The sequence below is a fragment of the Pholis gunnellus genome, assembly GCF_910591455.1.
Source record: "Pholis gunnellus genome assembly, chromosome: 4".
In the NCBI taxonomy this organism is placed as follows: Eukaryota; Metazoa; Chordata; class Actinopteri; order Perciformes; family Pholidae; genus Pholis; species Pholis gunnellus.
In genome coordinates, this window is record NC_136530.1 from 21,933,911 (window position 1) to 21,953,553 (window position 19,643).

Below are 19,643 nucleotides of genomic sequence, written 5' to 3' on the forward strand. Positions count from 1 at the left end.
CATGCAGAACACGCTTATGCATAGAAAATAAAAATATGTAACTTAAAAAACAGACCTCTGGAAAACCAACCAAAACACGACATGCAAAAATACATTTAAATAAAACAGAGAGTCCCATCCGAAAAGGCCATAGGATTATTAGACCGCATCTAAAATGCTGTCGACCCAAATAGAGCCACGCAGCGAGAGAGCACCGACACTGGAAGCAGCATAATCCGATACCAATTAACATGCAGGTGCAGTCGAAAAGAGCAGCAATGCGTCCTGAGAATGAATGAAAAGTCGCCTTAAAACACTTTTTTTTCCCCCTGTGATGATGATCCACTCCAGTGTCAGACATATTGACAAAAACGCACGGCAATAGATCTAGACCCAGTCACACTGAATATGACTTTGCTCCGTTGCTATGAACCGACTTGAGCTGTGAAGTAAGGAGAGAAAAAGAGGATTGTGCTGTGGATCAGTTGGAGATCTTTAGAACCCATTTAACTGTTACATAAACCTGCAGTAACAGATTGTTTGGCCACTTGGGGCAATCAAATACAACACTGAACTGGAATCACCTTCTAAGTTGATGATCTATAATAGTATAATATAAGTCTGGCTCTTTAGCTGCGATTTGTGTTTGGCTCTCTTCGCTAGCTATTTATAGTCGTTAACTGTGTGTGTCTGCTGTTTGGTGCTGAGCAGCAAACGCTCTGGTTTAATAGCTTTTTTTTTGCTGACTATAGCTGCCTGCTTCGACCGAAAAACAGCGCCATGAGAGTGAATCAAAACAGTAAAATGAAAACAATGAGCTCAAAGACACTGTAAAGCTCTTAGAACTGCAGAGTCAGGTGATAATTATCTGTGCGTTTGTCACTACGGGGGACATCTTTCCCATAAAACGTGGTCATTTGATCCATTGTAAAGATTAGAATATTGATGATAGCAGCTTCAAACATACCTTGTCAAAGAATGAGGACATTAGGACATTAGGGAAGCACCAGCCAACTTCTTCAGTCCCGAGACAGATATCTGGGATTTGGGTATCGGCCGATACAGATCCGATACCAATGTTTGATTAAGCTGTATGCGTCACTGCGTGGAAGTGAGTGGAGTCATTCAGACTTGACTTACCAGCTATTTGAGTCAGTATAGGCCCGATACGATACATCGGTCCTACAATCCCGTAAATGCATAATATCTATTTTAGCAGGTGTGTGTTTTGATGTGTGCGTGTGTGTGCAGTAATCCCTGTATTATAGGCTTCTTAAAATACATGTTTGCACCTCTCTAGCATCCCTAAGCATATGTTTAAGCTTCCATATCATTTATTGTAACTACTTACACTGTAGGGGGCTTGGTTCATGTTGTAAACAGAAAATGTTCCTCAACTGGAGTTAAACAAGCCCACTGAACAAACAAACTATAGCCCCAGACACATCGCTGCAGTGGAAAAGGACATTAGGGTGACTTTTGTCGGAAAGCTAATTACCATGTGATAGTTTATTTAATGTTTTACACTGCCACTAATCATGATCCAAACCACATTGCAGTGATTGTTTTTTTTTTAATGTTTTCCTCACCTTTCAGTTGGCCATTGCTTGAAATAATTTCACCATGGCATGAAAATCAACTTGAAACATGCTTGATTTGTTTATTCATTTGGGGAGTATCCAGGTTGGCATTATTTAATATTTTCTTATTATCAACAAATTTCATTGGTTCCTATGGAACAGCTTGCACATGCATTGTTCCATTTTTTTTAAAGGCTCTGTAATTTCCTAAAGCACTGTAATGTGTAGCAAACAGTGCATATATTGGACTCTGTTCATCAGTGGATTAATCTACATTTGGTGCTCTTGTGAGTATTTGGGGCAGCAGGACGGTGAATGTGGGATTGAGTCAAATAAACTACTGTGTGTGTGTGTGTGTGTGTGTGTGTGTGTGTGTGTGTGTGTGTGTGTGTGTGTGTGTGTGTGTGTGTGTGTGTGTGTGTGTGTGTGTGTGTGAGCGTGCGTGTGTGTGAGCGTGCGTGTGTGTGTCCGTTCATGGTAATGAAGGAACATGTCCCCCAGTGCAAGAGTGTGGCTTATAATAATAAGATGTATCCGGCTTTTGGATACATACACAATACTTGTAAATAGGATACATTTATTGTTGGTTTAGTTGTATGGTTGAAAAGGCACATTCACAAATGTAAAAACATTCAGGTTTGCTTTGGGAAAACGTAAAGCATATGTAATTTGTAAAAAAGTGGGCTAAACATGCAAAAACACTGCCATGGTGTGCAGTAGCAGCCAATAGTTTGTAGTTACATACAGCCAGGCAGCAGGAAGGTAAGGATCTGACTGGAAAACCACAGAATTTGTAAGTTGCTCTTCAGAGGCTGAAGTAATTTCCCTATTGGCTTTCAAATTCAGCTTCTGAGTTTGCGCAAAGAGCTCTGTCGGCGTCGTGCCTGGGAAAGAAAGAGTCCAACCAAGTGGGGGGGGGGGGGGTTGTATTAATACAATACAGGCAGAACGTGTGAGCAGAATGAATAGGTTAGATTAGAGTAATGTTTACTAGCTGGTACAGGTTGTCAATATCCACTACCACAAGGATCTATTCGTATTTCGTTTTGGTGTATCACAGTTAGGGAAGTTAAATCCCCCTTTCCCCCCCGTATACTTCGGCGTAGTGGTTCGTCCCAGCCGTTGTCAGCCTCAGCCAGCCTCCTCTTGTCAGTGCTCTTCTTAAAATGAAGCTAGCAAGCCGGCGGCACCAGCGGCGGAAAAGGAGAGGGGACTGAAATGTAGAGCTGGCATCTACTTTCCACCGTTTAAAGGACGCTTTTATATATATGTGTACATATACACATATAGAGGGCCTTCATGAAGAGCCCCAAGTTATTAACTCTATTATTATGTCGGAGGGAGCAGTGCTTTTTGTACACAGTTCGTCTATTTATTCCAGTCTGAAGCAGGAATTCAGATAGAAGACTTCTAAGTAGATAGATAGATTAGCTTATCCAATCGAGTTTTTAATACGTCGGTTTGCTTTTGCCAGCCGTTCGCATTTTGTACGGTTTTGTTCCTCCCCGTTTTGTGGAGAACGAGTGTCGGGTTAAGCCACACGCAAGCAATGTATAATACAGATTGGACCACGGAGAAAGCCGGTGAGGAAGGAGACTGGAGGGACGTGATGATGCCCTACTCCACAGAGCTGATCTTCTATCTGGAGATGGACCAGCCGCCAGGTAAGGAGGCCTGTGACGGCGGAGCCTAATATCGGACATGAAAGTTGTGCTGGGGCTGGCTGGAGAGGCGGAGAGGTGTTGTGTTTGGTGTCCGTTCAAATCGTCGGAAAGTTTTAAAGCGTAACGTTACATCCTGTCCCCCGGCGGTGCAGACTGTATGGGTCCCTGCCGACATCCAGGTCGTCGTTTCTCGAGTGATTTCACTTGTGTCTGCTCATTTAGGTGGTGTTTTTTTTTTTTTAGTTTTAGTTTTTTTGCAGTGCGTCATCATTGCCACAGTTTCAACATTGGCCTCGCATCATATTTTTTTGTAGTTGTAGTGGTTAGCAGGTAACTTGAGCTTGAAAAAAAAAAGGATTTAACTGTTAAGTGACAGTTTTCGGCACCAATGACAATGCTTTAAACACATTTTACTTTGTGTTTCTTGCTCTCCAGCGCACCCGTTGGAGCAGTAATGCGCCTGTGTACATGTATATATGCATATTTCTGCTGTGACACCGTGGCTGCAGCTCTCCTAAGCTGCACTCGCAGACTCATTTAGGAGACAATAGTCCCATGTAGTCTGTACACAGAGGTAGCCGATATCATCCTCTGACCATCTGCATATAATGCGTGCTGGTAAATAAATGACATCGATGGCAGACATCGCAGCCCAAATTATTTTGGACTAAAAAAGCCAAAAAAAACCCACCAACGCAGTTCTTTGCAGCCGAGTTTCCTTCTTGAAAGCCAGTCTCTAATTTCTCCAACTACCTGCACATTTCATTTTCTGTTATTAACGTTTCTACACAATCAAACTCTGATGAATGAAACCGAATCAACCCGGAATTAGCTCTGTCCGGTGCCGACGACGGATAAGGAGGGGGGATGGGACACCGAGAACAGAAAGGGGAACCGGGAATATAAAGTCCCGAGCGTTTCATAATCATAACCTCAATTACTGACGTGCACTTATACGTATCTGTGCTCCATCTCTAGCAAACTGTCACCCAGAATTGAATACGTTACATTCATTCCTGCCTCCATTCAATAATTCCTCGGCAATTGTGCCCGTGTCATTTGACTCCTTCTCTCTCTCTCTCTCTCTCTCTTCCCCCCCCCCTCCTCTCTCTCTCTCTCTCTCTCTCCCCCCCCCCCCCCTCCTTTCTCCCCGGTGCACTGAATGGATCATGGCGCAGATGTGGGACGTTGTGTTGTTTCCAGGAGGCGCTGTTGAATGCAGTTTGCCCGGTAGCTCTGTCCCTTTCCCCCCCTCTCCCCTCCTTTATCTATCTCTCTCTCTCCTCCCCATTTATCCATTGAGATGTGCTGTATATTCTGCAGCCCCATAAAGTGCAGCATTGTGTCCCAGCTTTGGCATGTTGCAGAGATGATGCATTAAAAAAAAATCCAAAAAAATCCCCTAAGGTGAAGAGGCTTTATCAAACAAAAGTATTTCAAGCATTAGAATAGACTGATTTAAACTGGAGGATGGTGTTTTCACCTTTTGTGTGAAGTTATGAGAATGTGTTGCATGCGCAGCTTCATTTTTCTGGTGGGTTGGTGAAAACCTGAAGTGCTTTGTTGCTTCTTTCATTTTGAGGTGCGTTGAAGTCCATGTGAAGTGGACTGATGCAGTGTTTCCACTTTCCTCTTTCTGCTGGTTTTAAAGTTAACTCCTCCTTTTTTTGGGGGGGGGGGGGGGGGGCTCCCGACTGAACGAGAGAGGCATCGATTGTCTTTCTTTCTTCGTGTCTGGCGTTTTTTTTTTCTTTCTCTGTCTTTCTCTCTCTCTCTGCGCTTGACAGTCGTTGTGTTGGAGCTACAGTAGAGTGAATGGACAGTGCTCAGACTCAATGCGTCGGATGTGTGAATCCAACACACTGGCTCTTTACTGGCAATTCACACACTTAACTGCCGCTGGACCTTTGCTTACATAGCACCCGGAGCTATTCATTCATTCATTCATTCATTCTCTCACCCATAGGCTCATTGTCATGGTTGACAAAGAGTAATGTTTAAAGAAGCAACATTTCATCACAGCTTAATGAGCAATTGTGCTCCCTCCATGCTGTGAATAATCCAGTCCACAAAGACAAGATATATATATATATATATATATATATATATATATATATATATATATATATATATATATATATACATACTAAAAAGGTGCATTTTGTACTTTTGGATTTTTTTGACAATGCAGATGCACTTTTATCTCTGGTTCATACCTGCAGTGTGTTTTATACTACTGTAGGTCTTTTTGTGTGTGTGCGTGTGCGCGTCACCTCTTTTGCCTGAATGAGCTCATCCTGTCTGCGCCTCGCTGTGTGCCTCGTGTGTCTTTGTTTTGACATCACTGACATGTAATCTAACGAGCTAAGGAGACGCGAGAAAGAGGGTGAGAGACGAGGAGAAGCGGGAGAAGCGACAGAGAGGGAAGAAGGGATGATGATGAAGAGACGTAGGGAGAATAGATGACAAGCGTCCTGCAGAAGAGATTATGTCTTGCGCTTGAATTGAATCGCGGAAGCCTCAATGATGATGGTTAGTGTTTGTGTAATGGATGGTGTGTGTGTGTGTGTGTGTGTGTGTGTGTACGTGCATCTGTGGATGTGGGGTGCACGATGAGTCTCGTCTTCCGATGGAAAATCACTGACATTATTGTTAAAGGACCATGCCAGAGGTTTCTGCATGTCTTTGCTTCATTTACAGCTACTCGCATGTACTGCACATCACTTCCCATTCCTCCCTCCCTCCAGCTAGCTTCTATTCACATCTACCCGGCACAAAGACCAACATGCACAGGCTTGAAACTTCCTCTTTGTCACAGTCTGCATTTCTATCACAGATTATTCCCATGCAACAGGGATGTTACTTTGACAACGGTACAAGCAGTAGAGCTGCTAAATGATTTTGTCACTGCATTGAGCATCAATTTCAATATTTGTAACTATAATTCGCCCACATTGGCCATATTGTGAGATATATATATATATATATATATATATATATATATATATATATATATATATATATATATATATATATATATATATATATATATATATATATATATATATATATATATATATATATATATATATATATATTGGAACAATGTTGCTGTTAATATCACAATCTATCAACCAGCCCTGCATCAGTCTATAATGAGGATAGATCTTTCTACATGGGTGCACTCAATTAACTCATTCAAGCACAGTTTGATTTTTAAAGTGCATACGTTAGGCAGAAATTGTTACCTGGGCTAAAATATGCAGAACCAGCAGCATAGACCCGCCTCTCTGGACATAAAGGACTTGCACAGCGGAGACGTCAAAGCCTCTTCACATAAAGGACGTAATGACCATTCGCGGGATCAGATTGACATGTCGTCCTTAAGAGCCGTATTGTTATCCTGTCCGTATGTCACTGAGTGATTAGAGCTTTGTATCAGGATCATAACCTGCACATTAACGAGGCACACGCTAAACCAAACCTCGTATGGGCCAACACTATTATACCAACACTACTATAACACTATATGTTTGACAAAAGAATCCCGACTCAAGGTCCACTTACTGGCTTCTTTCGGGGCTTTCAACCACAAGGATCACGTATCGCACGGTCTTTGTCCGCCAACATAAAAGCAGACTTGTATGTTGAGTCAAATTTTTGTATTGTCAAGGGGGAAATTTTAAGAAAATGTGAGGGTGTGAAGTAATTTGACTTGATAAGTGCCATTTTATTTTAGTGGTCTGGCGGTTGGTGCATTGGGTTTGGGCTGTGTGTTCATGTTTTGTCCCAAAAGGTCTGTTTCCAAAAAGAGACCAGGCAGCTTCTCAAATGTGAGGATTTGCTGTTTTTCTCTGTTTTTATACCATTGTAAATTTAATATCTATTAAGTTATAGACTGTTGGGAGCTAATTTGTTAGATCACTGCGTGTATGTTTTTAGTTGTGTGTTTAAATGAGACTCTTAAACACACGTTGAGCTGCGAGCCGCCCTGTGTTTAATAGGAGACGACCTGTTGATTGAGCACTCGACGCTGCACCGCTGTGCGTGCGTGTGTGCGTGTGTGTGTGTGTGGTGTCCCAGAAGGAATTGATATACCACCAGGTAGCTCCGCCCCCCTCCTTTTTCTTTCTTTCTATCGCGAGGCACGCCCCCCTCGCTTCGCCCTGATTGGCCGAGGGGGCGGGCCTCTATGCAGGGATTAGTCAGAGCGTCGGCTGTCTTTTAGGAGCAGCCTCGCTCTGCTCTTTTCTTCAGTCTGACTGAGCAGAGAGCAGGAGGAGGAGGTGGAGGAGGAGGAGGTAGAGGAGGAGGAGAGAGAGCGAGCGAGAGAGAGGAACACAGAGAGGGACAGTGAGTGAGTGAGTGAGAGAGAGGGGAGGGAATCAGCTGAGAGACGAGTGACAGCATGCAGCTAACAGAGAGAGCGATGATTGAGGACGGTAGGCTCAGAGACCAATTTGATCTTTTGCTGTATTTTCTCTTGTCGCTGTCTTTGTTTGTCTTCTCTTTCTCATACTTCACTTTTCCTCCTCCAATCTGTGTACATTCATTTGCAATGTTGACTAGTTTCACACTTTCTTTTTCGTATTTTTCCTCTTTCATGCTGTTGCAGTCCCCTCTTTGATTCTCCTTGCAGCACATGACTTAACGCTATCAGAGTGTGTGTGTGCGCACGTTTGTCTTCCTTGTTTCTCTGTTGCAGAGTTTGCTTTTGTCTCGACAATTTGGGGAATGATTGGTCGATTCGCAGAAAGATGCTTGTATAGTAAAAATAACAATTACTATCGGGTCCCAGTCTCTCAAATGTGAGGATTTGACAAAAGTAGAAATAGCTCTGGATATGTCTAATGTTGCAGCAATCTGGACTCTGATTCAAAAAGCTGGAGAGTCTTGCGCTGTAGAGCATCTCCATGTGTGAGAGGTGTGTGTGACGCTGGTACACACCCACAAACTGCTCACACACGCCACCTGCAGCTCCTCACTTTGTCCACATGTAAAGTCGTGGCAATAGCACAGATCATTCACGTTCACACGCTTTGTGTTTTTGCTTACGTTCTGCAGTGGACGTCGTAATGTCTCTGCATGTAAACTCGTGTTGCAGGAAAGATCTTTGTTACCGCGCTGTCACGATCAGCTGCGTGCACGCACAACTTTCAAAGCTCGCCAGTTTTGCCAAAAGATGACCGAGGCTCGCGTTGATGCTCTGTCTGACACTCTGTTTGTCACGTGCGAGTGTTTATCATGTGTGTGTCAGTCCGTGCTGACAGGCATTGTTCAGGGAGAGCTGTGGGCTGCATGTGTGATGACCAGTGATATCTGTGTGTGTGTGTGTGTGTGTGTGTGTGTGTGTGTGTGTGTGTGTGTGTGTGTGTGTGTGTGTGTGTGTGTGTGTGTGTGTGTGTGTGTGTGTGTGTGTGTGTGTGTGTGTGTGTGTGTAGCTGAGCGCTGCTCCTTTGTCTGGTGAGGGGGAGGGGGAGGAGGAGGAGGAGGAGGCAGGCTGCGCTGATGGTCGCCTTTGTTCACCATCCCTCTTGCTCCCTCTCAGAATTGTACGCAGTAGTTGTGAGAGGTGTGTATTTCATTTTTACAGATTTAGAACAATACCGCTGTGTGAGTTCTCATGTTTCCTGACGTGTTCAGACTCCGTCCTCTTCAGTGGGACGGTTGTCATTAGTGAGTTTGACTTGTTTTAAGCAGGACAGAGGTCTGAAGGAGCGCTGTCCAGTGAGTGGGACGGTTCGGCCCCGTCGATGCTGCAGAGGTCACCCACTCTGCTTGATTTAATGCTTCAAGTTCCCAATGGACCTTTGCAACAAAGGATCATTTTCCTGGTTAAACCTATGCAATTTCATATTATTGTAAATGATGTAGTTCTTTAACTTTTGCTCAAATGACTTCAGCAATTTTAAGATGTTTAACATTTTATTGAGGCATCAATTAAACCTTAAAAAAGATTAGAATAATTGTTAATGAAGATGACAAAGGAACCACCTATTGTCCTTTATGATACCGTACGTTGTGGGGTCCATGTACTTCCACACTGGGAGCAACATGCAAACACACACAGTGCATTTCAGTTATGTTAGAGCAGTGTTTTTCTTTGTTACCTATTTTTTTTTTTTCTGTTCTCCTGAACATTTTAAACTGCTTTTTATTTTTTACACGCGCGCGCGTGTGTGTGTGTGTGTGTGTGTTTATATAAAGTGATGACAGAACAGTGCAGCTGCAGAATGACAGCTTTGGCTGCAGTAACTGACTGCTGTGGTGATGTGAGAGAGAGAGGGAGGAAGAGAGAGCAGGGTTGAAGGAGAACAAAGACAGGAGAGGAAGAAGAGCTGCCACTGTTACTCGTGTGTGTGTGTGCCAATAATTATTTTTTTTAGCAGTCCAACCTATTTGATGAGGTCTTCGCAGCGTGAAGTGAGCAAAAGGTCCAAGGCTGCTGGCTGCTGTTGTAGTTCAGTGTTTCACTGCTCATAACGCACAACATCCTCTAGTAACTGACATCACTCCACTTTAAGACCGCAGGTCGAGATTGTTACGTAACAAAGAGGACCCTGATCTATAATCTAGTTTTATGTGGACATTTAAATATGTTAAACAACTCGAGAGCAATGTTCTTTAAAGTGTAATTGTGACGAAATAACGTACTACACATTAGCTAGTGTTATGGCCCTCTGGTGGTTATGGGGCCCTAAGCACCCTTTTTAATCTGTTCTTAAACTTCGTGGCAATTTGTACCAACATCCAAACCAGAGCTAAAAGTGGAGTAAATACTAGTTCCCTTGAGTTGTCGCCATATTAATAACATCACAAATTGAGTACCATTTCTGTGGCGTTCTTCATCTCTCCCTGTGCATTGTGGGAATTCCCCATGTCTGTCTCTGTCATCCGTGTGAGCGTGTAGTAATTTGTGGTGCCAGAATGTTCCGGGACGCTCCAGCTGAAGGAGAACGCTCCTCCAGTGACATTTCAGGGTACATTCATCAGCGGACTTTCCCTCTTGATATAGGAGCTCTCCAGTAATTACACTGCTGTTCCTTACACACACACTGCTGTTCCTTACACACACACACACACACACACACACACACACACACACACACACACACACACACACACACACACACACACACCCACACCAAGGTTTTTAGAAGTCTCCAGGCACATCTGGATACAGTTTGTTGGTACTGTGGGTCATATTCAGGCTAGCTCTCTGTTTGGCACACAGCATGGACTCTTGAACGCTGTAAATAAAAAATAAGAAGTGCAGTGTCTGTGCACTGCGTGTAATCACAAAGGGAAATGTCGAGGTCAGTAAAAATGATTGAGGTCATGTCCATATATGGTACCATACTTCGATAACCTAATTATCCCAACAGGCCCGGTAACGCTGTTAAACAGGCGGAAATTACCTTCAGACTGCTGGCCATGTGCATTTCTGATTAGAGATCATTGTACTTTTTGTGGGGGAAAAATAAACTCGAGAAAAACGTGTACTGTTTGAAAAAAAAATCCTTTTTATAATTAGGCTTACACAATCTTCCATTAGTCACTTTAACGAGCGAACCTAGCCAGTAACAAACCAGAAGAGTCCAGTTTAACATCGTCTGCTGTGATATCAACGACGGATGATTCGGAGGTTTCCCTGCAGCCGCTCAGTGGGAGGATGAGTTCAAAGACAAGAGAACCTCCATGAAAACAAAAGTGTTTGCAGTCGTAACAAACTTCCTTCTCCCGCCTCAGGACCTAAAACGCCTCACAGGCTCGTGTGTGTGTGTGTGTGTGTGTGTGTGTGTGTGTGTGTGTGTGTGTGTGTGTGTGTGTGTGTGTGTGTGTGTGTGTGTGTGTGTGTGTGTGTGTGTGTGTGTGTGTGTGTGTGTGTGTGTGTGTGTCAGAATAATTACTGTGATGATGTATGGACTGTACTTGTCATTCCACTGTTGGGCCTGTGTGATTAATAGCAACATGCTCACCAACTGCACCGCTCCTGCATTTGTGTGGAGGTGTAAACAAAAAAACAGCTGCTGTGTTACAATTTGCATATGAAGTGTGTGTGTGCATGTTTGGGGATGAATAGAAAACATTCTCCAGTAATTAGTCGCACGACGCTGTAAAGTAATGAAATATGGGGAGAGTAGTGACATTGCTTCGCTTCCTCTCCATCAGCAGTCATGGTTGGGTGGTTGACCTCGGGGTTTTTTTTTTTCTCTACAGCTCTGCAGCAAAGTTTAAGTTACACAGTGCATATACATATGTACACTAGCTCTTTTTTTTCTTTCCCAATAGTAACATATTGTCTCTTTCTCTCCTCCAGCTCTTCCTCCGAAGCCAGCGAAGCCACAGCAGCCCTGCTCCGTCGGGTTGGGAGGGGGCAGCAGCAATGGCACCAAGGACGGAGGAGCGGGAAGCTCACTGCCAGAGGCCGAGTGGTACTGGGGCGACATATCCAGGTAACACACATAGCGACTGAGCAGATTGTACCGATATACTATATCAACCGATAATGTTCAAATTAGTTGTTGGTTTTACGCTCAAATTATTGATTTTGTAAATATTCTACACTGAAAAATCTAAGTCTGATCCCTTAAAATCACCAAAACTTCTGTTGTTACAAAGGGTGATGTATTCATGTTTGTGTGGTATACACTTTCTTGTAAAGTTTCAGTAAATACTTTAAAGATATACTTCCTGATTCTTGATATAGCCCAGCCCTCAAGCTTCCCAGTGTCCTTTAGAGTTGAGTTTCAGAACAGCAACAGAAATCCTTTTCATAAAATCAGTGTTTTTGTAACGTAAAAGTGATGAGTCTGAGCTTTTGAGGCTTTTGTCACTGCCTTACCCTCCTAAGTGCAGGTTAGCTCTCAGCCACAATCCACACATACTAGGACTATAACCACACCTACAGTGCAGACAGCCAGTCTGCCACCTTTCTCACACACACACACACACACACACACACACACACACACACACACACACAGGGTAGAGATGCTGTTGGCTAGGACCAGTCTGCCCAGTCTCTCCCTCCATGGTTTAATTGATGGACTATTTACTTTGAGGTGTACGGCTTTGGTGAGAGCCCTCATCGCCTGCCGCTGATAATTGGAGGCAGACTTTTCAAATACACACCATCTGTACACAGATCACTCAACCAGTCCAAACTCACTTTTTGTCTTCAGGGAGGAGGTGAATGATAAGCTCAGAGACATGCCGGACGGGACCTTCCTGGTTCGGGATGCTTCCACCAAGATGCAGGGCGACTACACACTCACGCTGAGGTACGGTCTCGCTTTAGTGTGTCGGGAGTGTTTTAAAACCACAGGGGGATTTACGGAGGCTGGAAAAGCGTGGTCGATTTACCTCTCCTGCTCCACTTTCATGCAGCCATCCCTCTAGTTAACTACAGATTGAGGGAAATCATGTGTTGAGAAGCATTTTGCTTACACCGCATCCTGGTAAATTGGAGCAAATCGCCCACTGCCCTGGAAATATAAAGTGCTTGAGGGGGGGGGGGGGGGTGAATGTTAAGAAGGATCATCTGATTCTCACCGTAAGTGTTTGAGTACGGTGCCGACATCTTCTCATGTTCTTTTCTTTTTTTTGCGTCCAGGAAAGGGGGAAACAACAAGCTGATAAAGATCTACCATCGGGACGGGAAGTACGGCTTCTCCGACCCGCTGACGTTCAGCTCGGTAGTGGAGCTCATCAGCCACTACAGACACGAGTCTCTGGCTCAGTACAACACCAAGCTGGACGTCAAACTCATGTACCCCATCTCCCGCTTCCAGCAGGTATGCACACACACACACCGTGTGTTTGTTATGACTTTATTTTTTAAAAAAAGGAAAATTCAGGGTCTTTACAACCTGTGTCTCATTTCAATCAATGAGGCCATTAGTTTTATCGTAGAAAAACAAACAAAGGACTTGTTGATGTGAGCAAATCCCTGCAGCCGGTTCACCATCCGGTGGAAAGCCTGAAACCAGAAGAATTTAGGTTTTTTTGTGCAGCCATCATATTATGTGCACAGTCAAAGTTTTGGGTGGCCTGTTTAAAGGATAGTTCAGGTGTGTTCACTTTGTTTTCTGGAGAATTTGTTTAATCAAATTAAAAATAGCATAAGTTTAACATCTTTCTGGTAGCTCATATTGGACTCATCTGGAAGGTTGTTGTATCATGATCTTGAGGGCATAACTCTTACTAATCCGTGAGTTTCTCCGACATTGGAAACACCTTTCCAACCAGTCTCCTCTCTAACCCCCCCCTCCTCCTCCTCCTCCTCCTCCTCCTCCTCCGTACCCGGTGGCTCGTGCTGGGTGTTTCCACTCCGAACTGCAGCGGCAGCAAGATCTCCACTCGCTGAAATATATAGCCCCGCTTGCCGGGCCCCCGTGCCACGCTCCCTAAAATAATTGCACACATCCGCGGTGTCAGAGGGCACTCGTTGCATTTATTCCTTCGCTCCACTCGTTTGCCGGGCGAGTCATTACTCAGAGCGATGCAGCTCCTCCGAGCGTGCATACCTTGCCATACACCCAGGGCATCGTGGGTGGTTAATTAATGAGTCGCACTCGCGAAACAGAATCGGGGGTGAAGGTAGCAAACGTGCACACTTCTTCCTGTCTGGAGTTCCTGTGCACCGCTCGCTCTCTAATGTTTTTCATTTCTACTCCCTCAGGACCAGCTGGTGAAGGAGGATAATATTGACGCTGTGGGGAAGAAGCTTCAGGAATACCACAATCAGTACCAGGAGAAGAGCAAAGAGTACGACAGACTGTACGAAGAATACACCAAGACGTCGCAGGTACGCACGCCCTTAAGTGTTATGACAAACGGGAAAGAACGCACGTTTGCCGCCCTGTCCACTCGCTTACCTCCTCCTCTCTCTCCTCCCTCAGGAGATCCAGATGAAGCGGACAGCCATCGAAGCCTTCAACGAGACCATCAAGATCTTCGAGGAGCAGTGCCACACGCAGGAGCGCTACAGCAAGGACTACATCGAGCGCTTCCGGCGCGAGGGCAACGACAAGGAGATCGAGAGGATCATGATGAACTACGAGAAGCTCAAGTCTCGGCTCGGAGAGATCCACGACAGCAAGGTGCGGCTGGAGCAGGACCTGAAGACGCAAGCCATGGACAACCGAGAGACCGACAAAAAGATGAACAGCCTGAAGCCCGACCTCATACAGCTCCGCAAGATCAGGGACCAGTATCTAGTGTAAGTACCGAACTGGTTGTTACTACAGCAGGCAGGCCCAGCTTATTGAACAGAGCTTGACAAATATCAATGGCCCTGGTGGGGAAAAAGCACCTCATGTTATCTTGGTTTTGACGCTGTCAGACAAAGTGTTTGTCATTTCATGAGGGTTTCATGAAACACTCACAAATGTCATTGTTACTAGCATCAGACCGTGTGGAGACCCGGGTCAAACTTGGGTCTCCTGACACATGTTGACTCATTGAGGTAACGCATGTCACAGCAAGTGCTAAACAGGAAAACCCAAAAATGATTTGTGCGAACCTCCACATCAGCTCTACAACAGGTTTCAGGAGTTATATTTTAGTATTACACAGACTTTAAGATCACGCCATCGCCCAGACCACATTTTAGTCCCACGGCTCTAAAAAAAAAAACCAACAACTGACGTTTTGAGACCGTCGTGCTGCTTGATTAGAAACTTGTGTTTACTGTCACTGAAGGTCTGGTTCTCCCAGAGATTGTTCTGCTTTATATCTTGGAACGAGTCAAACTGCATTTCAACAGAGCCGGCCTCATTCTGTGAAAACATTTGTCGGAGGCTCGCTAATTCCGTTTCTGCTCAGTCTCGTGTTTGCTCACTGCGTCATAAACAATGTTGTGACTGAAAGAGACCTTTTGAACTGAATCCTATTGGTAGTAATGTCTCTCTCTCTCTCTCGCTCTCTCTTTCTCTAGCTGGCTCAATCACAAAGGAGTTCGTCAAAAACGAATCAACGACTGGCTGGGAATCAAGAACGAAAATACTGACGAGTGAGTCTCTACTACCAGTTTTTCATCCCATCCTCCACCAAACCGTTGCTGCTGTACAGCAACTGCTGCGTTAATTGAATCTGTCTTTAAATAAAGTCCTTGTTCACCGTGTTCTTCTCGCTGTGTGTGTGTGTGTGCAGAGGCTACTTCGTGAATGAGGAGGATGAGAACTTGCCTCACTACGAGGAGAAGAGCTGGTTCGTTGGGGACCTGAACAGGACGCAGGCGGAGGAGCTGCTCACCGGGAAGCCAGACGGAGCGTTCCTCATCCGAGAGAGCAGCAAAAAGGGCTGCTACGCCTGCTCTGTGAAGTGAGTACAACTTGGATATATACACAACATTATACAGACGTTTGTTCATTTATTGTCAACCTTCAAGAGACGCGTATAGATTATTATTTTTTTGTAACAGTTATGTTCAGTTGGCATTAGCGGTTCGCAGATAGCATGTATCCCCTCAATTCAAATTACTATTTGTTGTTGCATAGCAGAAATGGCAGCATCTTGACTGTCCATTGAAAAGATATTACGTTGAGACATAATTGGAAGCAATATGTAGGTAGTGTACCAATTAAACTGTCACCATTTTCCTTGTAATAACTACCAAATGATCGACTTATAAACATGACAAAAAGATAGAAAAAAAAAAAGAGATCTGTTTTATCATTCGTGGCAAGAGTGCCGCCAGGTTGCAGTGTTCTAGTTAGTTACATTCAACAGATCCAACTGTAGATCCTGAATGATTTTAAGGTCCACATCCCTGACTAGCCAGCTTGGTTGAACCTGTCTTCTGTGTCCTCAGTGTTGAAGGCGAGGTGAAGCACTGCGTGATCTACAGCACACCGCGCGGCTTCGGCTTCGCTGAACCGTACAACCTGTACAGCAGCCTGAAGGACCTGGTGCTCCACTACCACCAGGCCTCCCTGGTGCAGCACAACGACTCGCTCAACGTGCGCCTCGCATACCCCGTATACGCACAGATGCCCTCCGGACGCAGATGAACCCCCCCCCGGCCAAACCCCCCACATAGACAACAAACCAACCCCCTCTTGAAGAAAGGGGGAGGGGAGGGGGGGGGAGAGATTGGTTGAAATACAAAGCAACCCCAACACCAGACCCGATAAAGATAGAAAGAAATTAAACACTAGCTGCAACACACACGTCAGCCACCTTGGAGTTATATATTTTTACAAGAACAATTTCGGAGGGCATTCTTTCTAAAGACTGCTTGATTTGCACAAGGAAGTTTTAAATGTTTGTGAATGTGAAAAAAACAAAATAAGCGACTGAAGGAAGGAAGGAAGGAAACGGAGTAGGACACTTCAGAGTTTCAGATTGACCCCGCTGCTACCTAAACTCCAGCTCAGACTTTTTACGGGAAACTCAACACAGAAAACTAAAAAAACACGCGAAAGACGACGACGAAGACGACAAAACATTCCCTAATGTTTCTTTTTGGTTCCTTTCCAGTTTGCACCTCAGATGATTATATTACGAACTTCTTTTGCTTGTTTCTGGAGTAGTTTTCATGTTTCCTTCTTGTTTATCGTGACTTTGTTTGTGGTAAATGCAAGAGGGAGATGATGTCAAGTTTCTGTCCTGTCCCTCTCCGTACGAAAAGCAAAAATAATGTAGCATAACGAGACAACGGACACTCATTCTATGAAGTGTCCCTCCATGTAGACTGCTGCTGAAGGGTTTAGGGGGAGGGTGGGAGTGACACAAATCAGTTTTGTAGTCTAAAAAGAAGGACAAAAGGCTTGCTTTTATACTAACTGTAGAGGGTTTTTGTATTATTTTTGCTTTGCTGGAACATAGTTTTGTTTTTTTGCCAATGTCTAAATGGCAACGTCACAGATCAGAACCAGAGACCAAAGTTGGTGTGGAGGGGAAAGAGACAGCTAGTGTGTTTTCTTTTTGTTCTTTTTGTGAATGGAGAAAGGAGTGAAGTAAAAGGAAATGAATGGTGTGTTTGAGACCACACATAAAACCGAGTTTTGGGCCACGTGCTTGCGCACCAAATAGCCTTTTTGGAAAACCAAATGGTACGTAAACAGAAACGCAGAGACCTTCTGTAAATACAGATGGTGGAGGATGAAGCACTTAAACGAGTCCCATATGTGGCCTCGGCACTCTGTACCTTGCTCACCTAGCTTTCCCTATGTCGCTAAGAAAGTCTAAATGATTCATCAATAAAGTAGCCAGTCCGCCAACGGATAAATAATTGGCAAGTCTTGGTTGTGACGTTTTCCTGCCATCTTTTGTCTCATGTGGAGACAAAAAAACAAAGCAATTTTACGACACCACATTGGGCAATGACACATTTTTTTGTACCAGTTTTCCAGTTAGTGATTCTTCTAATGCCTCAACCGTCTACTTTCTGAATGTTTGCTCAACGTTTGAATCCACTTTTTCACAGACTTTGTTTGCTGGATGTGCAATAAGTGCGCTGGCAAGCTCAGGCAGTTTGTGGAACCATTGGATTTTATTAAACACTCAAGGGTTGGGCCAGTGTAAACATGTTCAAACCGGTTTGATACGAAGCCAAACACCGGACCTGTACAACACATTCCACTAGGTGTCCCACTTGGCTCAGAGCCCAGGAATGGGCTTGCCTCTGCAGTAAGTTGCACATTGGCTTATTTAGTCCTTTTATCAACAAACATATATTGGTAATCACGTTGCAATACAAGCCGGATTTAGCGCTGTGACGCCGTCGGCATAGATTGCTGATGTAGGCTACTTTTTAAATTTGCCGGAACACGTCATAATGACAAATGCCGGTTCGGCGGTTTGCATCAGACCGGTTTAAGTTCAAACGCTGGACCAGGCCGGCAAAACCCGACGCTTATAGGGAGGAACTGTGTAAACCGAGTCACGGCCTAACATACAGAGTGCTGAGGTCGCAAATGGTGCTACACTTAAACCAGACAAAAACATTTTTTTAAAGGGTAACAAATGGTCAGTTTCACCAAAATCGAAGGAGTCTGACCAGAGAACCTGAAACCCATTTTATGTGTGGTTGTGAAAGAAACATGAATATAACGACTGTGGGTTGAAAAACTGGGACTGTTTGTGTTTTTGTTTCAAAACCTTCAGAAATAATAAGCTTTGATTAAAAAAAAAAAAAAAAAAGATATGTGTAACACAGAAAGCAGGTAGACAGAGGCGATGTCCCAAGCTGAAGACGCAGGCTTTAGAAGAAAATACTGAAAACTTGAATGAACGTGCAATCTAGCGTTTTGTTAATGTCGTCCAGCAGAGCGACGCACTAAGGCCCCACAGATAATCAACGTGCACGGCGAAGCGTTTCCAGTTTCTTTGTCCGATTGCTTCGTTGCCTCTTTTTATTTTGTTAGTTTTCTTTTTTAAACTCAGAACTTCTTACCGGTGCTTGACTTTATAACCAGTGGAAGCATTTTCTGTCAAAGACTAAAGAGCATCACACAATAAAAAGTCTTCAAAAAAACTGAAGAGGAAAAAAAAAAAAACCTTAAAAAAAACAAGTTGCATTCTATTCTTCTTAGAAATGAGAAATTCTGTATCACTGATTGGCTGTTACGATAAGATAATGCTCACCCATTGGCTGTTCCTTTGGAGAGACATCTCTGAGGCGATGAACGGGGTCAGCGTTGCATCTCGGGAGGGGGGGGGAGGGGGGGGGGGTCTCATAATCTGCAGCTATTTAGAGGATGAAAAGGTTAGCAGAGCTGCGAGGAATGGCAGATGCGAGCTTGACCTTGTTCATGGCAAACTAAGGCAGCTGTTCTTAATTCACTCAAACTGATTTATACTTTTTTTTTTTTTGCTTTACACAGGATAACGTTTGTGAGGGCCTCTACCAAAAAATAAGACTATTTTTAAAAACGCTGGTTACAAAGTCAGACAAAGCTTTCTCCCTCTCTCTGTCGTCAGCAGTGTTTTTCACGGTATGATAAGCCATCATCAGTGTATGGGCCACACACACACACACACACACACAGGTATGTCTGAAGGATCAGGTTGTAGGAAGAGGGCCATTGTTTGAGCTGCAGAGGAGTCTGAATGAATGATACAACCTTGGTTGTACCCACCATGTGTTTATCTATAACCCCGTTTCCAATGTCCGCCTCGAGACCCTACCCCCCCCACCCCAAATACAGATGAGGTTTAAACAACGCCATTGCGAACGGTCCCACCTCAACTCTGTCTAAAAACCTTTTGGTGATATCTGTTCAAATTGATGCCACGAAAGAAAAACTAAAAGTAAACAAAGTTACATTTGCGTAACTGTGTCAAAGCAAATTGTTATTTGACGGCACAACAACTGCAGAAAACAACAGGATGGTTTTGTGTGCGAGGACGGGCCAAATTCGATTGAGCTTGACGGTCGTCCCTCCCGAACTGGAAGAAAGGCTGCATCGAC

At 44.2% G+C, this 19,643-nt stretch overlaps 1 protein-coding gene across 2 annotated transcripts in view; it reads left to right on the forward strand.

Annotated features, from left to right (window-relative positions):
• The window catches only part of pik3r3b (phosphoinositide-3-kinase, regulatory subunit 3b (gamma)), a gene marked incomplete at its 5' end in the record, with an annotated part of 177,225 nt that extends 160,321 nt beyond the window's left edge, over positions 1–16,904 (forward strand). The window contains 9 exons of one of the 2 annotated variants that reach the window (XM_079158518.1): positions 2,905–3,223; positions 11,544–11,679; positions 12,409–12,507; positions 12,840–13,020; positions 13,908–14,033; positions 14,128–14,447; positions 15,165–15,239; positions 15,380–15,550; positions 16,041–16,904. In XM_079158518.1, coding sequence (XP_079014644.1) covers positions 3,109–3,223; positions 11,544–11,679; positions 12,409–12,507; positions 12,840–13,020; positions 13,908–14,033; positions 14,128–14,447; positions 15,165–15,239; positions 15,380–15,550; positions 16,041–16,239 — 1,422 coding nt within the window. In that variant the 3' untranslated portion in view covers positions 16,240–16,904. Of the gene's footprint in view, positions 1–2,904; positions 3,224–11,543; positions 11,680–12,408; positions 12,508–12,839; positions 13,021–13,907; positions 14,034–14,127; positions 14,448–15,164; positions 15,240–15,379; positions 15,551–16,040 lie in introns of those variants that run through there. The other variant, XM_079158517.1, reaches the window with a different exon arrangement.
• Positions 16,905–19,643: the final 2,739 nt, after the last annotated feature.